This window comes from Microtus oregoni, unplaced genomic scaffold (assembly GCF_018167655.1).
Source record: "Microtus oregoni isolate MIOR12 unplaced genomic scaffold, Mior012 000002F_ref0000024, whole genome shotgun sequence".
NCBI lineage: Eukaryota > Metazoa > Chordata > Mammalia > Rodentia > Cricetidae > Microtus > Microtus oregoni.
The window spans coordinates 30,051,027-30,070,156 of NW_024543061.1; the positions used below are offsets into that span (position 1 = coordinate 30,051,027).

The window sequence follows — 19,130 nt, forward strand, 5'->3', positions numbered from 1 at the left end:
ATGATGCTCCCTTGGTTTTCTTTCGCCTCTGGCTTTTGCAGAGCTTGTGGTGCCTGGCAATTGCATTGTACAGTCTATGATGTCCCAAGAACTTGTCGAATGAGTCTGTAGACTTGGGGCCAGCTGGCAGGAGGCTCGACCTGGCCCTGGGGTGCTTAGTCCGCCATGGGAATTTCTGGTCCTCCACATTTTGCCTCCGGCCTGCTCTGTCCCTCTGATGCCCTCCAGCAAGGACACATTGCCCACTGTCTTTGCTTGTTGTGGACCACAAGCCTCCTCCATCCTCCTCTCAGGGTCTCAGTGGCCGAGGAACCTAGGATGGCAAGTGGCGGGACCTTCTAAGATGGGCGGCTTCAGTGCAGGTGAGGGTGGAAGGGCAAGCGGCAACGCCAGAGCAGAGCCGAGCCATGCCTGCCTGTCTGCTGAGTGGAGAGCTGGAGCCGTGGGAGTCCGGGTTTGAGTGGAAGAAGCAGGAAAGGGTCAGAGTCAGGAGGCTGCTGTGTGCTCTGGTTAGAAGGAATGGGGGTAAGCAAATATTGCAAGAAGGAATGCACGAGCTGTGTGGACTCGGGGAAGAGCTTTGTGGGGAGGAAGCCCTGAGCTTCAGGTGTCCAGACTGGGATCTCAGGAGCTCAGGACTTAGGGTTCAAGTTGAAACAGAGCTAAAAGCCCAAGACAGGATCCAAGGATGCACACCATCCATTCCAGGGCAGCCCAAGACAGGATCCAAGGATGCACACTGTCCATTGCAGGGCAGCCCAAGAGTTCATTGTGGGTATCACGCTGGTGCAGACCTGGGAACATGTCCAGGCCTGACATTCTATCTAAATCTACACTTTCTTCACTTGAACTCCGCTGGGAAAGAGGTTTCTCTGAATCTGATGAAATCAGTCAATGAGCACTCGGAGCAGCTGCTCTAGGCCTAGTATTGTCCTGTACGGGGACGTGAGGATTGAGGAAGAAGAACATGGAATGAGTAGAGTAGGGGGCGGGGGACGACGGGTACTAACAAGCCCAGGAGCATGGGAACCCAGAGACAAGAGAGTCTGGGTAAATCTGGGTGAGATGGGAGGGGGTGTTGTTACCCAGAGCCCTGGGTATTGCTCTTTTGAGTGGATGCTCACCAGGCATAGGAAAGAGGGCACCTGAGGCCAAGGCCTGGGATACACAGGATAATGCAGTGCTAGATAGCATGACCCAGAAGAGTTCTCTGGGTCAACTCTGTGTGGCACTGTCGTTATGAGGGGCAGCTATCAAAGCAGAAGGTCTGGTGTCACTGGGCGTTGATGCTGTGAGTCAAGGCGTCCTCACCCCAGCACGCAGCAGAGCAAATCGGTGCTCCTTAGAAAGCAGTTTATCAGCATCTGGTAACACAGACCATTCCGCTATACCACACCTTAAATGGAAAGCAATGGGAGAATACTGGCATTTATTTGAGAAGAACAGAACACTGCAGTGGAACCATGTGTGTCTTCCAGGAGGGAGAGACAGGGGACATTTTTAAAGATAAGAATGAGGGTTGCTTTAGATATTTTAAAGCAGTAATCCTTGGTCACAATGACAATACCCATGTGGCACCAGCCCCAGGTTGAACAAACAGTGGCTAGGCAGAAACCCCTGAAGAAATCCTTTCTGCATGAGGCTGCTCAGTCCACTGTACAAGCTTGTGGCTCTGGCAGAGTCTTTTGGGGGTGGGCATTGTCAGGCACGGTGTTAAGAAACTTCCTTTTACAACTTTCTAGGTTTCTGCCCTCATTTTTAATACAAGCAAGCACCTTCATTTTGATTCCTCCATGTTAAGCATGTCCCAACCTTGTCGCCATCACCAGGAGGCACAAAAATGTCTAAAACCATGGCACCTGTGTTTCACCCAGCTGGACATGGTCCATGCATTCTGAGAAGGGAGGATGGAGAGAGAAATCGTAGAAGATTCCTACAGAGTGAATACATGACCCAAAGCACGTTAAAAGGAAGCTGGATGTAACGTCCCTTGTGATAAGTCTCTGGGTGTGGAAATTTTAAATGCATGTGACCCTAAACATGTTATTATCTACATATATATATGTAGGGGACACTTTGAAGAAAAGCGGAAAAATGATTAATCATCACAGAAGACGGACCCTGGCTGCTCCAGGTGGAGACCAAGAGGCATGAGCCTCTGTTGTTCCCTCAGCTGACGTGGAGGGTGGTATTCACTGCGTCATGGTCATTCAAGCAGGATAGCAGGACTGTTTGTACCTTTTGCTATTCATGGCTGGTTCACATTGAGAAATCACACAGGCCTGCCAGTCTGTGTGACATTGCCCTGTGTGGATTTGGAGATAAGGGTTGAGGACACATTGATTCTCTTCGGCTATATATGGAATTTGAACTGGGCCTGGTGGTACAAACCTGTACGCCCAGTTACCTGGGAGGCTGAGGCAGGAAGATCATGAGGTCAAGATCTGGTTGGACTATGGAATGAGTTCAAGGCCATCCCGGACAACTTAGTCTCAGAAAGTAAGCAGAACTGGAAATGTAGCTCAGTGGTAGAGCATGTGCTAGGCATACATAAGACCCTCGGTTCATCTTCTTTGCTATCAGAGGGGGAAAAAAAAGAATTTTGATACCCTAATGTTGTTTTTCCTACTCTGAAATGTGTTAGGGTATTTGTAAAGTTTTAGGTATGTAAATAAGGAAATACAGCTTTAAGAAAAGAATTGTGCTAAATATCCATCTTTTAAAGAATGTTTTATTTAATGTATATTAGTGTTTGCCTGCATGCATGTGTGTACCATATGTACAGTGCCTGCAGACGCTAAAAAAGGGTATTAGATCCTCTAAAGCTGGAGTTACAGATGACTGTGAGCCACCATGTGGGTGCTGGGAACCCAAGCCCTCTGCAAGAGCAGCAGGTGCTCTTAACCACTGAGCTGGCTCTGCAGTCCTGAAAACTCCATCTTTTTGCTCTAGGTTCTTGCCCCCACGTTAATCCCAAAGATGCAATGATAGACTCAAATCATCATGATCAAATTAATTAAAGCAAGCTTTGTTTATTCGTGTACACGGGCTGCTTCCACCTAAGATGGGGTTCAAGAGGTCAGCACGAGATGTGAGGAAGACAAGGGATGGGGGGATTCCAAATGTGGGGGTGTTACCAGACAAATATGTGAGCTTACAAGAGCAAAATATAACACCCTTGTTGGTCATAACAAGGTAGCCATAACAACAAATGGTTATAATAATCTTTGAAATAAAGGTAGGGTTGCAAGATGGTTATAACAACTTTTTGAAACAAGAACATGGTTGCCATTTCCTGGAATAGGCTGTACAGAACCATTTGTTGTTAAGGTTACAGGTATGGCATAGCCCAGTCCTTGAGAAACAGGTTTAATCATAAATAGGAATGAACCTAGATTGTCTTTACTATAAGATGGCTTTCCAGCCTAAGATGGAGGCAGGCTGTTCCATGACCTACTCTAACTTTCCAACTCAGGAAGCACACTGTGCAAAATAATCCTGGATTGAGCACGGAGCAGTCAAGATAAAATACTACTTGGAAGACAACATGCTCTTGGGCATCTTGGGGATTTCCTTTGCTTGCAGAAGGTCAGGCTAGAGGCTGTACCTGGGTCTTCCCCAGGGCAGCCGTGCATAATGGAGGAACCTTTGAGGAGGGCTCATCAGGGACCAGGGTGATTGTCCCAAGTTCCTAGTGGGGAGCCACCCTGGAACTGGTGCTCCACAAGGAAGTAGAAATCAGACCAGAGTCGATGGGGAGATGATGTTGATAGTTCCCGCAGCCAGTGGCGGCAAGAATGATTCCCTTGCCTGGGGACTGTATGGTCTGGTGTGGTCTCTGCTACTCTGCTTGCAGGCATACCGACAGACTGCAGGCCTCCTGTGGCTAGTTCTAGAGAGCTGGGGGTGGGGGCATCAGCTTTTCAGAACCTGCAGGCTCAGCAGGCTAGATTAGGCAGGCAGACCACGGTGGGGGAGAGTTAAATGTTCATTGAGAGATGCTGGCAGCATGCTAGGTCATGTGGTAAAATGCATCGAGCTGCTGGGCACCTCAGCTTGCTGAATGCTGAATCTGCCTTTGCTCGTTCATATGGAAGCACATCCTTGCAGTGGCTTGTAATTTTCTAGTTGAATGACTTCGGGGTGGGCCCACTTTGGAATGTAATTACCCATGCACTGGAAGCTGTCCTGAAGTCCATGCTCAGAGGAATGGACAATGCCAGACATTGCGACAGTCACCAAGGGCTCATCACCTGCAGACGCAGCTGGCTTGAATATAGTGTGATGGCATTCTTACGTTCCGAAGGCCTAGGAATTGGGAAAAACTGCAGCTTTTTAGTGAATGTCCTAGCAAAATACAAAAGACCTGACTGGATTCGTTGTGTGCTAGAAGTGGATGCTCTAAGCAATAACTTAGTCCTAGGGGGGATTGTAAATTGGAGCTGCTTAAAAGTGGCCGTTTCACAGGTGGACCCAGTGTGGCTGTTTAGGGCACAGCACTGCAAAGGACTCCTAGGCTGTCTGGGTTTGGTAGGAAAGGGAGCTGTGGTTGCCTAGTGATGTCTGCTCCAAGTTAAAGAGGCTGTAAGTGATTAGTGATATCTGCTCTGAGTGATTTAGTGATGTCTGCTCTGAGCGATTAGTGATGTCTGCTCTGAGTGATTTAGTGATGTCTGTTCTGAGTGATTTAGTGATGTCTCTTCTGAGTTCAAGAGCCTGTGGTTAGTGATGCCTGCTCTGGGGGCTCATGCATCACATCTCAGTAATCTAGCATTTTCTAGGCCTCCCAGATCCCTGATGCTGCGCTAGGGGCTTTCTCCAATGTTCTCTCCTTTGTTTCCAGAGGCAGCAACTCTGGAAATAAGTAATGGTGCTGTTTCCACAGGAAAATGTTCATGGAACAATGTGAAGGAATTGAAAGCAGGAGGCAAAAATGAAGCACACAACATAATTACAATTAATTACATGGTGATTTCTACTTATGACTATATAATTGAATCATAAAAACAAATTTAAATATATATAGCAAGGAAGGAGCTGGAAGGAAGTAGATCTAGATGCTCACAGCGGTTAGATTTTCTTTCCTTTATGTCTGTCTTTATTTTTCTGCAATGACCCACATTCCTTTTTCAAGCATACATAAACTAAGTGTGAGTGGGTGTGTGCATTTAAAAAAATATTACATATTTGGGGATTTTGTGGCATGTTTTTTTTTTACTTCATAAATTCATAGGAGACATTAATTACTCCTCCTGACTTAAATTTGAAATAGCTATTAAGGGCTGCTCCAAACTGCTATTTTATCTGGGGCTGAGATCTGGACAGTGGCTTTTGCCATGGCCTCCTCCAGTGCTAATGCCTTGACCTCAGAGAATGAGCAAAAGGTGAGAGTTCACTGGGAATCCAAAGGCACCTGCTGTGGTTTTAATATATGTCCCCGAAGAAGGGAAGGCTTCCTCCGCTCTTCTCAGCCCCTCTGTGGGAGCTGCTGGGTTGGTGGTCAGAGGTTTTCTGGGCCAAGGGCATGCCCTTGAAGGATCCTGGGACTCCAGCTCTCCCTTTCCCTCTTTTGTTCGTGGCCGTGAGGTAAATTGAAATGCCTTTGCCCATTTGTCTCCCACCCATGACGTGTTGTCGCTGGCTAAAAGCGGTGGGGCTGTGGCGAGCCAAAATGAACCTTTTCTCTTCGTAAGTCGATTACCTCAGGCATGTGTCACAGCACCGGGGAGGCTTACTCAACATCAGAGCCTCAAAGTGGGGCATTGGGCCGAGGATGGCAGTGTTTGCTTATGACATAATCTCATTTGAAGACATTTAGAAACTTTCAGTAACTTCCAGCAGAACTCAGGAGGCTTGGTTTCTGTGGAGCAGGAACACGCTGTCAGGAAGCAGGGAAAGAACACCTGTCATCTCAAGGACCCTGCGGTTCCTAGTCTGTTTCAGTATTCTGCTGCAGAATGCTGGAGCCTGGATATTTTGTGACGGAAGGAGGTTTGCTTCAACTCATCGCTGTGGGGATCCAGGAGCAGAGGACTGACTTCTCCTCGACACTGTGGCCTCAGAGGAATCATGCCTTCTCTGGAGCTTTAGGGGGACAAACCTTATTTAAAGTTTATTCAAGCCTATGGAATTCCTAGTGGGGAAATGAACTGTGCCCATGGAGGCCCAAACCCTGTAGCTGGTATATACTTAAGCATTTAACACGGTATCATTTTAAAACTGGAATTATATTTGTTATAACACACACACATGGATTTCTGATGTTTTAATAATAATTGTGGTTTGTTAAGAGTCAAGCATTTTCGAATCACCCCCTTGGTGCCACCATGCCTAGTCTGGTTGCCCTTTGCGCCCCCTCCAGACACCACAGGGTGCAGACAGAGGCTTAGGTAACCTGCACTGAGGGAAGCTGGGCATCCAGTCAGGTGGAGGTCACCTGGAACACTGGTTGCCTTGCTTCTTAGATGAGAGCTGCCAGAGCTAGCATGTTGCAGAGTCCCACCTGGCTCACATTACAGCCCACACAAGTGCCTAAAACCGGACCCGCAGGTGTAAATTTCTGAGGAGAGGAAACTGGATGAATGGATGGCGATTTAGTGAGTGGCTTCCAGAGCCTCCTACAGCAAAGGGGAGGGACACACTCTTCTTTGCCCTTGACAAAAATAAATAAGTAAATAAATAAATAAAGCAGTTGTAGCATAAGGAATTTCTCCAAAAAGTGGGGAAGGAGACTCTGCTAGTCTCTTGAGTTTCAAGTGGTTAAGTGTACTGTTCCATGGTCTTTTTTATTTTATTTTATTTTAATTATTTATTAAAGATTTCTGCCTCCTCCCCGCCACCGCCTCGCATTTCCCTCCCCCTCCCCCAGTCAAGTCCCCCTCCCTCGTCAGCCCAAAGAGCAATCAGGGTTCCCTGCCCTGTGGGAAGTCCAAGGACCACCCACCTCCATCCAGGTCTAGTAAGGTGAGCATCCAAACTGCCTAGGCTCCCCCAGAGCCAGTACGTGCAGTAGCATCAAAAACCCATTACCATTGTTCCCTGGTCTTAAAGGAGTCTACAGTGGTGTCATCCATCAGACCAGCAGAAGGCACCTAGCCCATGTGTCAGAACTGTGCTTACTGCATGTAGAAATAATCAGGAGAGGCCCAGGAGCTCCCAGTTTCAGTACGAAGGGGAAAGAGGGCAGAGAGGAGGCAGGCATTCTTAGCGCTCTAGCACCATGGATAGACTCTTCTAGAATTTCAGTGATTCCAGGGAGGCTCAACCCAGAAGGTGGGGTATGTGTCAACCTCCCCTTGCCTTCTCCTTCTGGGAACACTTCTGGGGACCAGTGTGTGCACATCTGAGGGAGCAGAAGGGAGCCACACTTTGTGCTAGGCTATCCTCTGCTGAGTGTTGGGCACTGGGAAGATGTCTGGAGGTACACGGGGACCTCAGCTGCACGCTCCAGTAGACAGGGCACAGCAGGAGAATGGAGCCTCACACAGCTATGGCTGCGAGCCCCAAGGTCGCTATCAATGCCGATGTAGATAGAGGGGGGCAATGTATATGGTCAGCAGGATGCTGCCTGCTAGTGCCATTGTCAGGGTGACTGTTCAGTGTCTTCCTCAGTGACCTTTGCTGATTTCCCTGCCTTGGACCCTCCTCAGTCTTCTGTTTCAGTGTTGGGTGGCAGTTGAGAGCGCACAGCTTGGGTGGATAGGAGTATTAGAGGCAGAAACATCGAGGCCAGACTGCTGCGGGTCTCAAGTGCTCTGTTTTGAAAGTGTATTAAGTGGCGGAAAGCTTTCAGAAAACTGGCTGTGGTTCTGCTATCATTGCAATCTTGTTTTCTTCTTGAAAACACGCCTCTGCTTTTTAGTAAGAAATGAAGGTTGGGTTTCAATCGGATGATTCATGTAATTCCTGTCGTGTTTGCAAAATCTCAGGCCTCCCTTCCAGCCCTCAAGGCCTCTGCCTTTCTTTGTTCCAGCCCCCGTCTCCGCACAGCTCCACACTTGCCTTGAATGCCCCAGTGCTGGTGGTTCCCACCTGCATGCTTTCCCTGTTCAGTTTCTCTATAGAAGTGTTTGTCTGTGTGGTAAACAGGGTCGTCTGTGGTTGACAGGAGGCATTTGGGGCAGATGGGCTGAAGGGAACTGGGTCCTTTTTTGCATAGTTAAGTAAATAGCAGTAGGAGATACCTCTAGGACTTGAGCAGATGCTCTGAGAGTTCTGCCCATTCGTCCTTCCTTCCTTCCTTCCTTCCTTCTTTCCACTGTCCTTCTTCCCATACCTGGTCATCCATCCATCTGTCCACCCATCCATCTCTTCATCCACCCACATGGCATTTATGGCTCAGAGGCCATGCTCCTGGGTAAGGAATACCAAGATGAGTCTGTGGAGTGTGGTCTTTCTCCACAAGGAACAAAGGATCTGCTTATACCAGGTCCTGACTGATGCTGGATAACCCAAATAAAGACAGGGGTTTTAAGGCTCCTGAAGGGAGTGATCATCTAGTGTGGGAAGCTACTGAGGACTTTCGTGTTCATAGGGTTAGGGGTCAGCTCACACCAGGTTAGAGGGCATAGATCGAGTTGGTGCAGGGAAAAACAGATGTATGTCTTGTGTGGTGGGAGGACAGGGTGGGAAAGGGGAGAGCAGGGACAGGAGGCCAGAGGAATAAGTGGTCAGGCTGGAGTAGGGTGGGCTTTGTAGCCCGACCTGGTCACCCACCATGACATGACATCTTCTTGTGATTCATTTATATGGTGTTCAGGAGGGCAGACTTGCAGCCAAGGCCTGGACAAGTGCCAAGGGAAGTGGTCCAGTGCCTCCCGCCTCCCCTGGCATCCCATATCCTCAACAAAGGACCATGGCTGTGCATCAGCAGAGCTGTTTGTGCAGACAAGGCAGGACTCACAGCAACAAAATTTAGGTTGCAGAAGAGACTGTGTCCAAAGCCTGTTGACTATATGAGCTCAAGCAAGCTCTTTGGTTAGACTCTTTGAACCTCATTTCCCCCATCTGCAGAATGGAGATCAAAACCTCATGTGGTGGGCTTTTCTTTTCTGAGGACTCAACGAATCAACTCGCAATGATATTCTTAGACCAGCACCCATCCAGACAAGTGGCAGCTGTCGGTATGGCTGTCTTACAGACCTATCCCTCCTCTCCCGTCATCATGCCAGGCTCCTCAACCTATGGTCTCACCCCTTAGTGAGATCACTGGTACTTATCCGGGCAGCAGAGACCAAGTTTATTTCCATTGCCTCTAGATTGTGTGGCCCTTGGCAGGTACGGACCAGTCCTGATCCTCTGCCCTGTTTCTGCTGGGAACCCTCCCAGAGGCAGGGAGGCGGTCAAGCCTCCTGAAACCCCAAGGAGGGAACAGGAGTTAAATTTGGATTTCGGCAGAGTCCAGAAGGAGTCCAGCTCACTCTCACAGTCCCACCTGAGGACCAGAGACACATCTTTGACGTGTTGTACAGCCGTAAGATTGGGCAGCTGCAGTTTAAGAGGTGAATGATGAAGCAAGCAGTTATGTGGATGGGGTGCTAGGGAACACACAGGAAGGAAGAGCACACAACACCCTCCTCAGGTGAAGCCCTGGCAGGGTGGGGCAGGCGCTGGTGTCTGTGCTTCCCTGGTCTGGGTAGGAATGGGAGCTGTGTCCCTCTGCCTGCCCGCTCCCTCCTGACAAATGAGCAGAGCGTTTTTCCCATCCTACTGTTTCTCCCCTTGTCCTGGAGCACACGTGTGGGTGGGATGGAGCCAAGACTCCCCACCTAGTGCTAGGAGGGCATCAGGCCTTGCTCCACAGATAGGCAGAGCAGGTGAAGCAGGGCCCACCCAGTTTAAAGTCCTGTGGGGAACAGAAGGGAGGGCCCTGGTTCTTCAGCCTGGGCTCGGTGTCCCCAGGTGACTGTGGTTGCTGCCTGTTGCCTGACTTCCCAGGGGTCTTGCTCGGGCTCCTGGAGCAGGTGGCTGGTGAGGAAGGATAAGACTGTGACAAGTCTATGCTCACAGGTTAGTCTAAGGACAGTCTAAGTTCGCTTGTCACCTAGGGGTAGGGGAGGCAGAGGAGATGCTTCAAAGGCAGAGGGTACTCAGAGCCTTTGGGCGCTTTTCTGGGCCTGTCTTAATTAGGGTTGCTACTGCTGTGTAAAAAACACCATGATCAAAAGCAAGTTGGCGAGGAAAGGGTTTATAAAGACAGATGCGCATCCTGAATCACACAGTCCACTGAGGGAAGCCAGGACAGGGACTCAGAGTGGGTGGGGACCTGGAGAGAGGAGCTGGGAGCAGGAGCCATGGAAAAGTGCTGCTTAGTGGCTTGTTCATGGTGACTGGCTCAGCCTGTTTTCTTGTGAACCTAGGACCACAAGCCTGAGGTGATGCTACCTACAAAGGTCTGGGCCCTTCCGCATCACTCAGAAAATGCCCTATGGGCTTGCCTACATCCTGCTTCTATGGAGGCAGTGTCTCAGCTGAGGCTCTTTCCGCTCCAATGACTGTAGCTTGTATCAAGTTGACAGAAAAGTAGCCAGCACAAGGCCCTTACCTCCTTCTACCTCAAAAACTCAGGAATTCCCTTGTCACAGGTGTAGAAAGCAAGGTCTGTGGAGGCCTAGGAGTATGCTGTGGAGAGCCCTGAACTTGAGTCTAGGTTTTCATACCTCATGTGGGCTGCACATCTATGTCTCCTTTACCAGCAGCGCCATCCGAGGTGTGCGGTGGTGGGCTCATCTCTACTTCACAAGACTCAGCAAGACTAGACCACCTGAACCCTTAGGAAGGGGCAAGTTCTCTGTGCTTGGGAGGAAGAGCCTTGCCACCCAGTGAGGGCTCACTCGTTCTGACAAGCTTTGAGCCTCTGGCTCCTTTATCTCAGGTTCCAAATGGTTTCCAGGGTGGCCCCTCCTCGCGGGGCTGTGTGCCAGGCAGGCCATCTGCTTCTGGGGCCTGCTGCCCCTCCCACAGCCACTGCCTTCCCCCTGAACGCCAGGCTTCCGTCTGGCTGCAGCCGTAGGGAAGTTCCAGGGGAAAGATCTATGCGGCCTCTTCTGCAACCTAAATTTTGTTGCTGTGGGTCCTGCCTTGTCTGCACAAACAGCTCTGCTGATGCTCAGCTATGGTCCTTTGTTGAGGATATGGGATGCCAGGGGAGGCGGGACGGCCCTGGACCGCTTCCCTTGGCACCTGTTCAGGGCTTGGCTGCATCAGCTCCCTGACAAGCATCCTCCTGGCTCCTGGCACCATGATGCACAGCAGCCCCGAGAGCTTAGCACAGAAGTCATATCAGGTCACCACCCTGCTTGGTACCATTTCTCGTAGAGAAGCTTCCCAGCTCCCCCTTGTTGCCCACACCTTGGAGCCCCTCCTTTCTCCGTCAGCACCACCAAGCAATGCCTGGATGCTGTTAGGCATCCTTCCTGTGCCTGAATTTCATGCACCTGTCCCTGTAATCGGAGCGCTCTCATCAGGCCTGGGCTTTGCTTCTCAGATACTTTGTCCTAGGCCTTCCTTCGAAGGCCAGTCCACTGAAACCAAGTAGGGCTCTCCTGCCTGTTCCCTCATATGTATGTCCCCTTTTTGCTGAGCATCTTTCCTGCTCGGCTAAGAAGCTGTGTGCAGCCTGGGGCAGTGTTGTGCTTTTATCTCAGAGTCTCCCGGGTCTGGCTTTAATAAGCTTCCATACCTCTGGGCCATATTAGGTACAATGGTGACTTCTGTCTATCCCTGCTGAGGGTCAGAGTAGTCCGAGGACTTTCCTAGGGTCACCAATGGTTACCAACAATCAAACCAAGCTTGAGATGTGACCAAATGTCTAAATAGGGTGTTCACAAGAGGCAGAGTCCAGCATGTAGAGCCAGGGAATTTATGGGAGCTACAAGAATTTGTGGGTGGAGTTAAAGGCATGTAGGGTACCTTAGAACAACGGCATCACCCAAGAGTTCCCTCCTATTGGGAATGACAACCTCATGGAAGCTGCACCATGGTGTCCCCCCTTCAGCTAACCTTCTACCTCTGGGCTCTGGCACCTCCTGAGACCACGTGTAGCCAGGGCAGCATCATATGCGGCTGTGTGGGCATAGCAGGAAGATTCTAGGCTCTTATGTGAGGGTCTGATGGCCCTTCTTCCACTCCTCCTCTGAGGAAATGGTCACAGGCCTGATCTTATGAGGGCGTCTGTCAGGTAATGACAACTTCTCTGACTTCTGTATAGCACCAGTCTTGTGGGCCCAGAGAGCATTGCTTCCTGCACTGGGCTGCCCTTCCTCCCAGAGAGCATTGCTCCGTGGCACTGGGCTGCCCTTCCTCCCAGAGAGCATTGCTCAGCAGCACTGGATTGCTCTGTCACAGATCCCTTCATGCAGAAGTTTGATCCCAATGCTCTGTGAAACCCCAAGGGAGAAGCTTGTGAGTGGCGGCAGCTTCCAGGGGTGACTGTGGATGTGCCGCTAACAATCCTGGAGCTGGGGGCTGGTCCTTCACTTTAAATGACCACATAAGAGTAGGACCATGGACGGAGACATAAAACCACTGGGCTTAGCGAGACATACAGAGGGAGTTCTAGGGACAGTCGCAGGCATGTATGTAGAGGAGCAGTACCCCAGGAAAGCCAGATGGCAGGGGGCCACAGGCCCTACTTTATCTTGTGTTCTAAACCTGAGACTGCCATGAAAGAGGAATCCAGGCCAGGTATACTGGAGGAGTTCTCTTGCAAGGTGTCAGGTCCTACACCGCTGCCTTGGGCACTGGCATCACAGTTGGGAAGATCACAGTAGAAAGGCAGGCAGGGCCTCTGTGCCCAGAAGTGACAAATAGTGATGGCAAGCACTGGAGGGAGTCCCTTGAGTCTGAGACCTCAGAGCGGAGGAAGCTGAGAGGTGAAGATGGCAGGCAAGCAGGAAGACTCAGCAGGTGCAGTGGTGTAGGTGTGGACGCATATGGAAGGCGGCCCTCAGGCCAGCTCAAACCTGTTTGGGAGAGGGAGCTGTGGGTATCTTTTGAACTGAGTGTCTAGGGACATCCATTAATAGCTGAACACCAGCTGTGGGGAGTGCAGTTACACTAAGGAGATGGTCAGGCAGGAGGCTTTCCCAGCTAAGCATGCCCTGGTAACATGCCCTGACTGGCATGTCGGGGAACCTGAAGGAAGCTAAAGCTAAATGCTCCTGAGAGTAAAGGAGAGGAGGAAGGTGGTGCTTCTGAGAGTTTGTTCTGTCATGAAGAAGATCTCTGAAGACCCAACAAACATATAAAATGTATGCATGGTGTGTGTATGTGTGTGTGTGTGTCTGTGTGTCTGCTGACTTGTCAAAATGGGTTCCATGCAGATCTGAGACCTGGAGCTACGAATAGCCCACTTTATGTAACAGAGTAAAGCTTGCCCACCAGATGAGTCCCCACTGGGACTGCGGTGGAGTGGACAGGTACAGAGAAGTTGTTGACCCTGCTCCCATTACGGACAGCCACGCAGTCAATTTCTTCCCAGGAGGTGACAGCAGTAAGCCCCTGAAAGCTGCGTGCCTTTGTGGACAGAAGCCATGGCTCAACCTGGGAAGGCTGTGACTTAGAAGTAGGTGCTAAGCATCCACAGTGGCTGCATGTTTATCTCTATGGAGTCTCCCAGAGCCTCCGAGCAGCATCTTGACCATTGACCAGAGCAGGTGTTTCTCAGCCTTGGCTGTGCATGAGCCATGAGGAGCCTCTCCAGCTCCAGATCAGTCACACCCGGGGTCTCTGGAGACGGACCCTCATGACAGTGGTTTCAGGTGCTGCCCAGTGATGCTCAGATAGGGCTGAGGTCGCGAGTGGCTGGAGTAACAGGAAGTTGTGCAGAGCAAGTGTCACTGCTGTCACGTATTAGCCAGGAGTGGGTGCTGTCATGAGCGTGGAAACGGTACCTGTACTGTTCTTTTAGACCCCAAGTGACCCCTCTGAAGCCCTCTGCTGTGGTCCCTGGCAAGGAGCTGAAACATTTGCAAAATCCAGCTTGACCACTTTTCTGTTAGTAACCATGGACTGAGTCACCATAGAAATCCATAGTGCCAAGAATGGGCACCCCTGAACCATCCCTTGGGAAGTGAATACCTTGTGAAGATGGGGGATGCTGGGATCCCAGGCACACACCCCAGCAGCAGAGAGAAACATGGAAAACATTTGTCTGCTCACCCCAGGAATGTCAAGCAGGCAGGTGTCATTGCCCAGTGATGTCCAGGTGAATACAGCACCTGCGTATCTGTGGAACACAACGGGTGGGGGAGTAGGTCTCAGTGTCTCTAGGAAGAGGCAGGAAACACAAATGCCAAAGGTGATTTTCTCGAAGATTAAAATATGGAGCAGGGTGAAACATACCCACACTATTAGCAGCCTGCATGGCTTGACTGGGAGGGACTGTGGAAAGAACCCAGCTTTTGAGTCGGTTGGTCGCTTACCCAGCCTGTGGGTACGGGCTGGCCCAGGGTACAAGACTGGGGTATTTCGGAGGTCCATGCCTCAGCTGAGTTCTGGTGGCAGGGAAGTTAGGAAGCACACACACAGCTGATGCTGCCACTCCCTGTGGTGAACGATGGGGCTGGGCTATGCAGAAGGGCCTGCAGAGGGGCTGGGTGGGTTTTGTATTGAGTCCTATGGCCGGAGATGACAGATTCTGACTGGCATCTTTCTAACCTTCTGTGAAGCTTGGGCTTAACTTCTCTGAATTCTGCTGTCATCTGTAGAGACAACAACAGAGAATTAAAATCCTTCCATATGCAGTTGTCAGAGGGACTGACAGGCTCTAAGGCCAGGTGCAATGGCGGCTGTGGCTGTCACCGTCATCATTATGGTCAGGAACTCCTCACCTAAAGGGGACTCTCGGGCTCTACTCTCGGTTTTCTGCTTGAAAACTGTGTGTTTCCGAATCCACGTGCCCTGTGCTGTCACCCAGAAACAAAGGGTCCTGGTGAGGGTGCCACCCACCAGGTGCTAGCTCCCTGCCTGACCCTGGCATAGGTCATGATGACCTATGACCTCCCATGGCCTCTCAGGGACTGGCTTTCCAGGTGAAGAGGGGAAGGCTGGGGAGGGGGCATTGCTAAAAGTGCATCAGAAGGCGAGCCAGGCTGTGGGCTCTGTCCCATCACCCTGGAACTGCATTTTAACACTAGCCCCTGACTTAGGGATGGCACAGGGAGCTGGGGTTTGGGCCCTGGTTCGTTGCTGATTTGGTGTCGGCTCCCCAGCTGCTCCAGCGGTCCTTTGTGTGGCTTTCCTAACTGTTCCCTTCTTATCCTCCAGGGCCCTCATCTTTGTGTCCCATGGCGCTGGGGAGCACTGCGGCCGTTACGATGAGCTGGCTCAGATGCTGAAGGGGCTGGACATGATGGTATTCGCCCATGACCATGGTGAGTACCTCTAGCATGCCACAAAGGCTGGTAGAGAGGTCCCTGTCTACTCTGTCCTGTCCCCACCCCACCCCCGCCGTCTTCTTGTCTGATTCTGTTTTCTGGGTTAAAATTTACATGTGATATTATATGTGGGACGATGTGTGGCCAGCCATCACTGTCAAATCATTGTTTGCACACAGGCTTATTGGAAGCTTGGCTGAGAAACCAAAGCTGGGCCTGTTTCTCCAGGAGCCCATCTGGGCCAAGGAGTCCTGTTGTATGTCTATAAGGTGTTTTCTCTCAAAGTGGACACTTGGTTCTATCCCAAAGGACTTCAGGTGGATGCAGTAAGTCAGATTACGTCAAATTTTGATCTCATATGAACCAGCAGAGGTTTATAAAGTGCCTCAAGCTGAGCACACAGGAAACGTCTTGAGTGTGTTTGCACATGTGTGTGTACACACACATACACACGTATGCACATACACAGCACTGTTCAGATTAGGAGGAACAACTTATTTTGGCTCATGATTTCGGAAGTTTTCGTCCATCATGGTAGAACAGAACAGAGCAACTCAAAGCAGCCAAGAAGCAGAGAGAACAAGTCTGCACTCAGGACCTTTTTCCTCTCCTTCTAGTCTGTCAGGTTCTCAGCCTAGGGGATAGCAACACCCACATCCCAATGGTGTCTTCCCCACTTAGCTCATTCTCTACTGAAATGCCCTAGACACACCCAGAATTGTTCTCTAATAATCTCTCAGACATTTCTCAAGCCAGTCGAGTTGACTGAAGATTAGCGACCACAAATGGGTGTGCATGTGTAGCCGCATCTGCACAGTGCACACCTAACACCCACAGGGGTGTGGGAGTGTTGATGTGCAAGCACACATGGGGACACACATGTATGCACTCACATGCACATATGCACACACATGTGTGTAAAGGTTATGTGAATACAAGCAGACAGATATGCACAGATACCTCCAGGCTAAATAAATGGTTTTTTTCATGTGACAAAAAACCCTACTGCCAACAGTGCTGGGCTCGTTGCCCAAGTCAGTATGTGACTTCCAGTCCTTGTTGCACTAGGATTTGAACTAAGGTCTCAAATATGCTGGGCAAGCAAGCACTATATTACTGAGCTAGACCCTCAACCCAGTATGCAGTCCTTGAGTTATTTTTGTAGTGTTCTCTGAAGCTGGGCTCCCAGTGACAGCGTGGTCATTTCCCCACATCCCAGTGTAGTTCTCTGTCATTCTGCCCAGATTCAGAAAGGCCACTTTGTCTATCTGATATGAAAGTAGATAATTAAATGATGTCGTTGGAAGGAGGGACAGGGGAGTCGTGGCAGTGACTTGAGTGTCCTAGGAGAGAGAGCTGCAGCCACACACAGAGAAGCTCATGTGAGAAAAACAGCCTGCTAGGTGATTTTTGTCCACAAAGATCTGTGAATTTGATTTGCCAGGAGCTCCTTTTAAGCTAGATGTATGCACATGTCCCAGTAATTGGGATTATTAACTAAATTCTTCCCTATTACAGCTGCCATGTTCTCTGCTGCTCTTCAGTCAGCCCTGGTTATATTGGTGAGCCTGTTGTTTGGGAGATAATATTCCAGGGTTATCCCCAAGGCTTTTGCGATGGGGACTCTGTCATTATTAAGCCCAATACGCTGCTCACTAAAAAATCCCAAGACAGGAATGCTTTGTCCTGCTGCATTCGTCTCCATTAAAATCAGTTGTGGCTGTCGTTATGTGCTGGGGACATCTTGAGAGAATTGTTGCACTGAGCACCCTGAATCTCTGGCATCTGTCTTGGAGCTCAGCAGCAGCCCGCTTATCAGATAAACTAGGCCAAATGAAGTCAATGTGAGGCTTTGTTTATATTGCCTGACTGCGGTGCTTAGAAAAACGATTTTTAAAGGATTCTTTTTTTTCTTTTTCTTTTCTTTCTTTCTTTTTTTCTTTTTCTTTCTTTCTTTTTTTTTTTTTTTTTTTTTTGAGTTCAGGGAGAAAAGAAGCAGCTTTTGATGTTACCAGAAAAAAAAAAAAATCTGGAGCTGAGGCAGAGCTGTCTATAATGTTCTAAATGGAGGGCGGGGATGGCTGGGTTCACCTGTTCCAAGTTCCCAGAATTACACATTGAAAATACCTCTGCACGTGTCAGCGGGAACCCAACTGAGCATGTGTATATGTGCACATGCATTTGCTTTCTCTCCAGACAAGGGCACGGCCCCACACACAGCGGGTCCAAGTCCCACAAGCCATCTAACGTGGACCTGTTTGAGCCATCCCCATCCTTCACTTCTCTCACCTTCCATGCGGGCCATGATGCTGTCAGATTGCTGAGATAACGTAGAGGAAGGGCCTAGTGGGGGTCAGGGGGATCCGCCCCTCCAGGACTCTTGAAGATGCAGGGTAGACCAGCTGCTGTGCTGTGTCCTCAAATGGTCATGTCCCCAAGACTCTGAACAGGAACAGCTCAGCTAGGGATGGGAGGTTCTTATCCAGGCATTGCTGCCTTCAGCTGGGTTGTCTCGGACCTGCAGAGGCCATGGGGCGATAAAGGGAAGCCATAGACAGGAGACATTCAGTGTAGCAGCTGGACAGACAACCCACAGCAGCTTCAATGCTGCCATCCACAGAGCTCGTTCCAGAAGTGCCAGCGTCTGTAATCCTGATGCCATGTGATGCCATAGTTCTCTCTGCTCAGCCACCTGCTGACTTCTCATTAGGTACACCCCCCGGGGCTGTACTGGAGCTATCTATCTGTCCATTTTTCTCAGCTTGCCTGCAGACAGAAATTTAGCTGTGCTTTCTATTTTATCTGCTGGAGTTTTCCAGAACGACCTCATGGGTTTGGACAGATTACTGGAAGGGAAACCATGATGCTGTCTGTCACTGATGCCTGCCAGCCCCTCTCGAGGCACTTTTCCTATGTTACTGCAAATTCCTTCTAAAGATGGAGGTTACTATTTCTATCTCATAGGTGGGAAATCTAAGGTAGGATAACCCAGGACGATATTCCCTTTGCACTGGGACCATATATGGGTTCACTGTGTGAGACAGAAATCCCACAGCAGCCTAAAGAAGTCTGGTTTCTCTCATACCACTGTGACAGGCAGGGCAAAAATGGCAAGGTACTCTCAATGACCCAGACTTTGTCCAGAGATTTGTCCCACAGATGTTACATGTCTATAATGTTCACCCCTATGGACCCTGCTTCAGTACTAAATAGGATGAGGGAGGGGCTACGTTCAGACCTTTCTGAGAGATCTGAAACAGGTCCTGCCTGATCCCACCAGCCAGAAATGCTTCCATGGTGCTAGCTAGCTGCAAGGGAGGCAAGAAAATAAAATTCTCAACTGCTAATCCAATCAGGGATCCTGAGAAAGAAGGAGGGAGAGAATAGTCATGGCTGGCGTCCTCTGTACCACACCACATTTATGGGCATTTCCTCTGTGGGTATATTCTGGATACGCTACTAAGTCACAAGGCCGTCTCTCATGCCATCCTTTGCCATAAGTCTGAGGTGACAGCTATTACAAGCATCGACAGTAATATGGTCTCAAGCTCCTAACTGCACATTTACTCTGAGTGGGGTGTTGTGTAAAGAGGGGTACACTGGCACAGTAATTTATAGCCCAGCCAGCCCCTTAGTCCAGCAGCCCTACTCCAAAAGTGTGTGTGTGTGGTGCTTGTCGCGCTAGGAGAGATGGCTTCCCTCAGTTGAGCCAAGCTCATTTTCAAGTTTCATTGTCCTGTTCATTAGCCCCTC

General features: G+C 49.9%; 1 protein-coding gene across 3 annotated transcripts in view; it reads left to right on the forward strand.

The window, feature by feature from the left end:
* Mgll (monoglyceride lipase) overlaps positions 1-19,130 on the forward strand; it is a 102,443-nt gene that overhangs the window by 22,259 nt on the left and 61,054 nt on the right. For all 3 annotated transcript variants that reach the window (XM_041633698.1, XM_041633688.1, XM_041633707.1), the window contains exon 3: positions 15,268-15,374. In XM_041633698.1, coding sequence (XP_041489632.1) covers positions 15,268-15,374 — 107 coding nt within the window. The remainder of the gene's footprint in view (positions 1-15,267; positions 15,375-19,130) is intronic.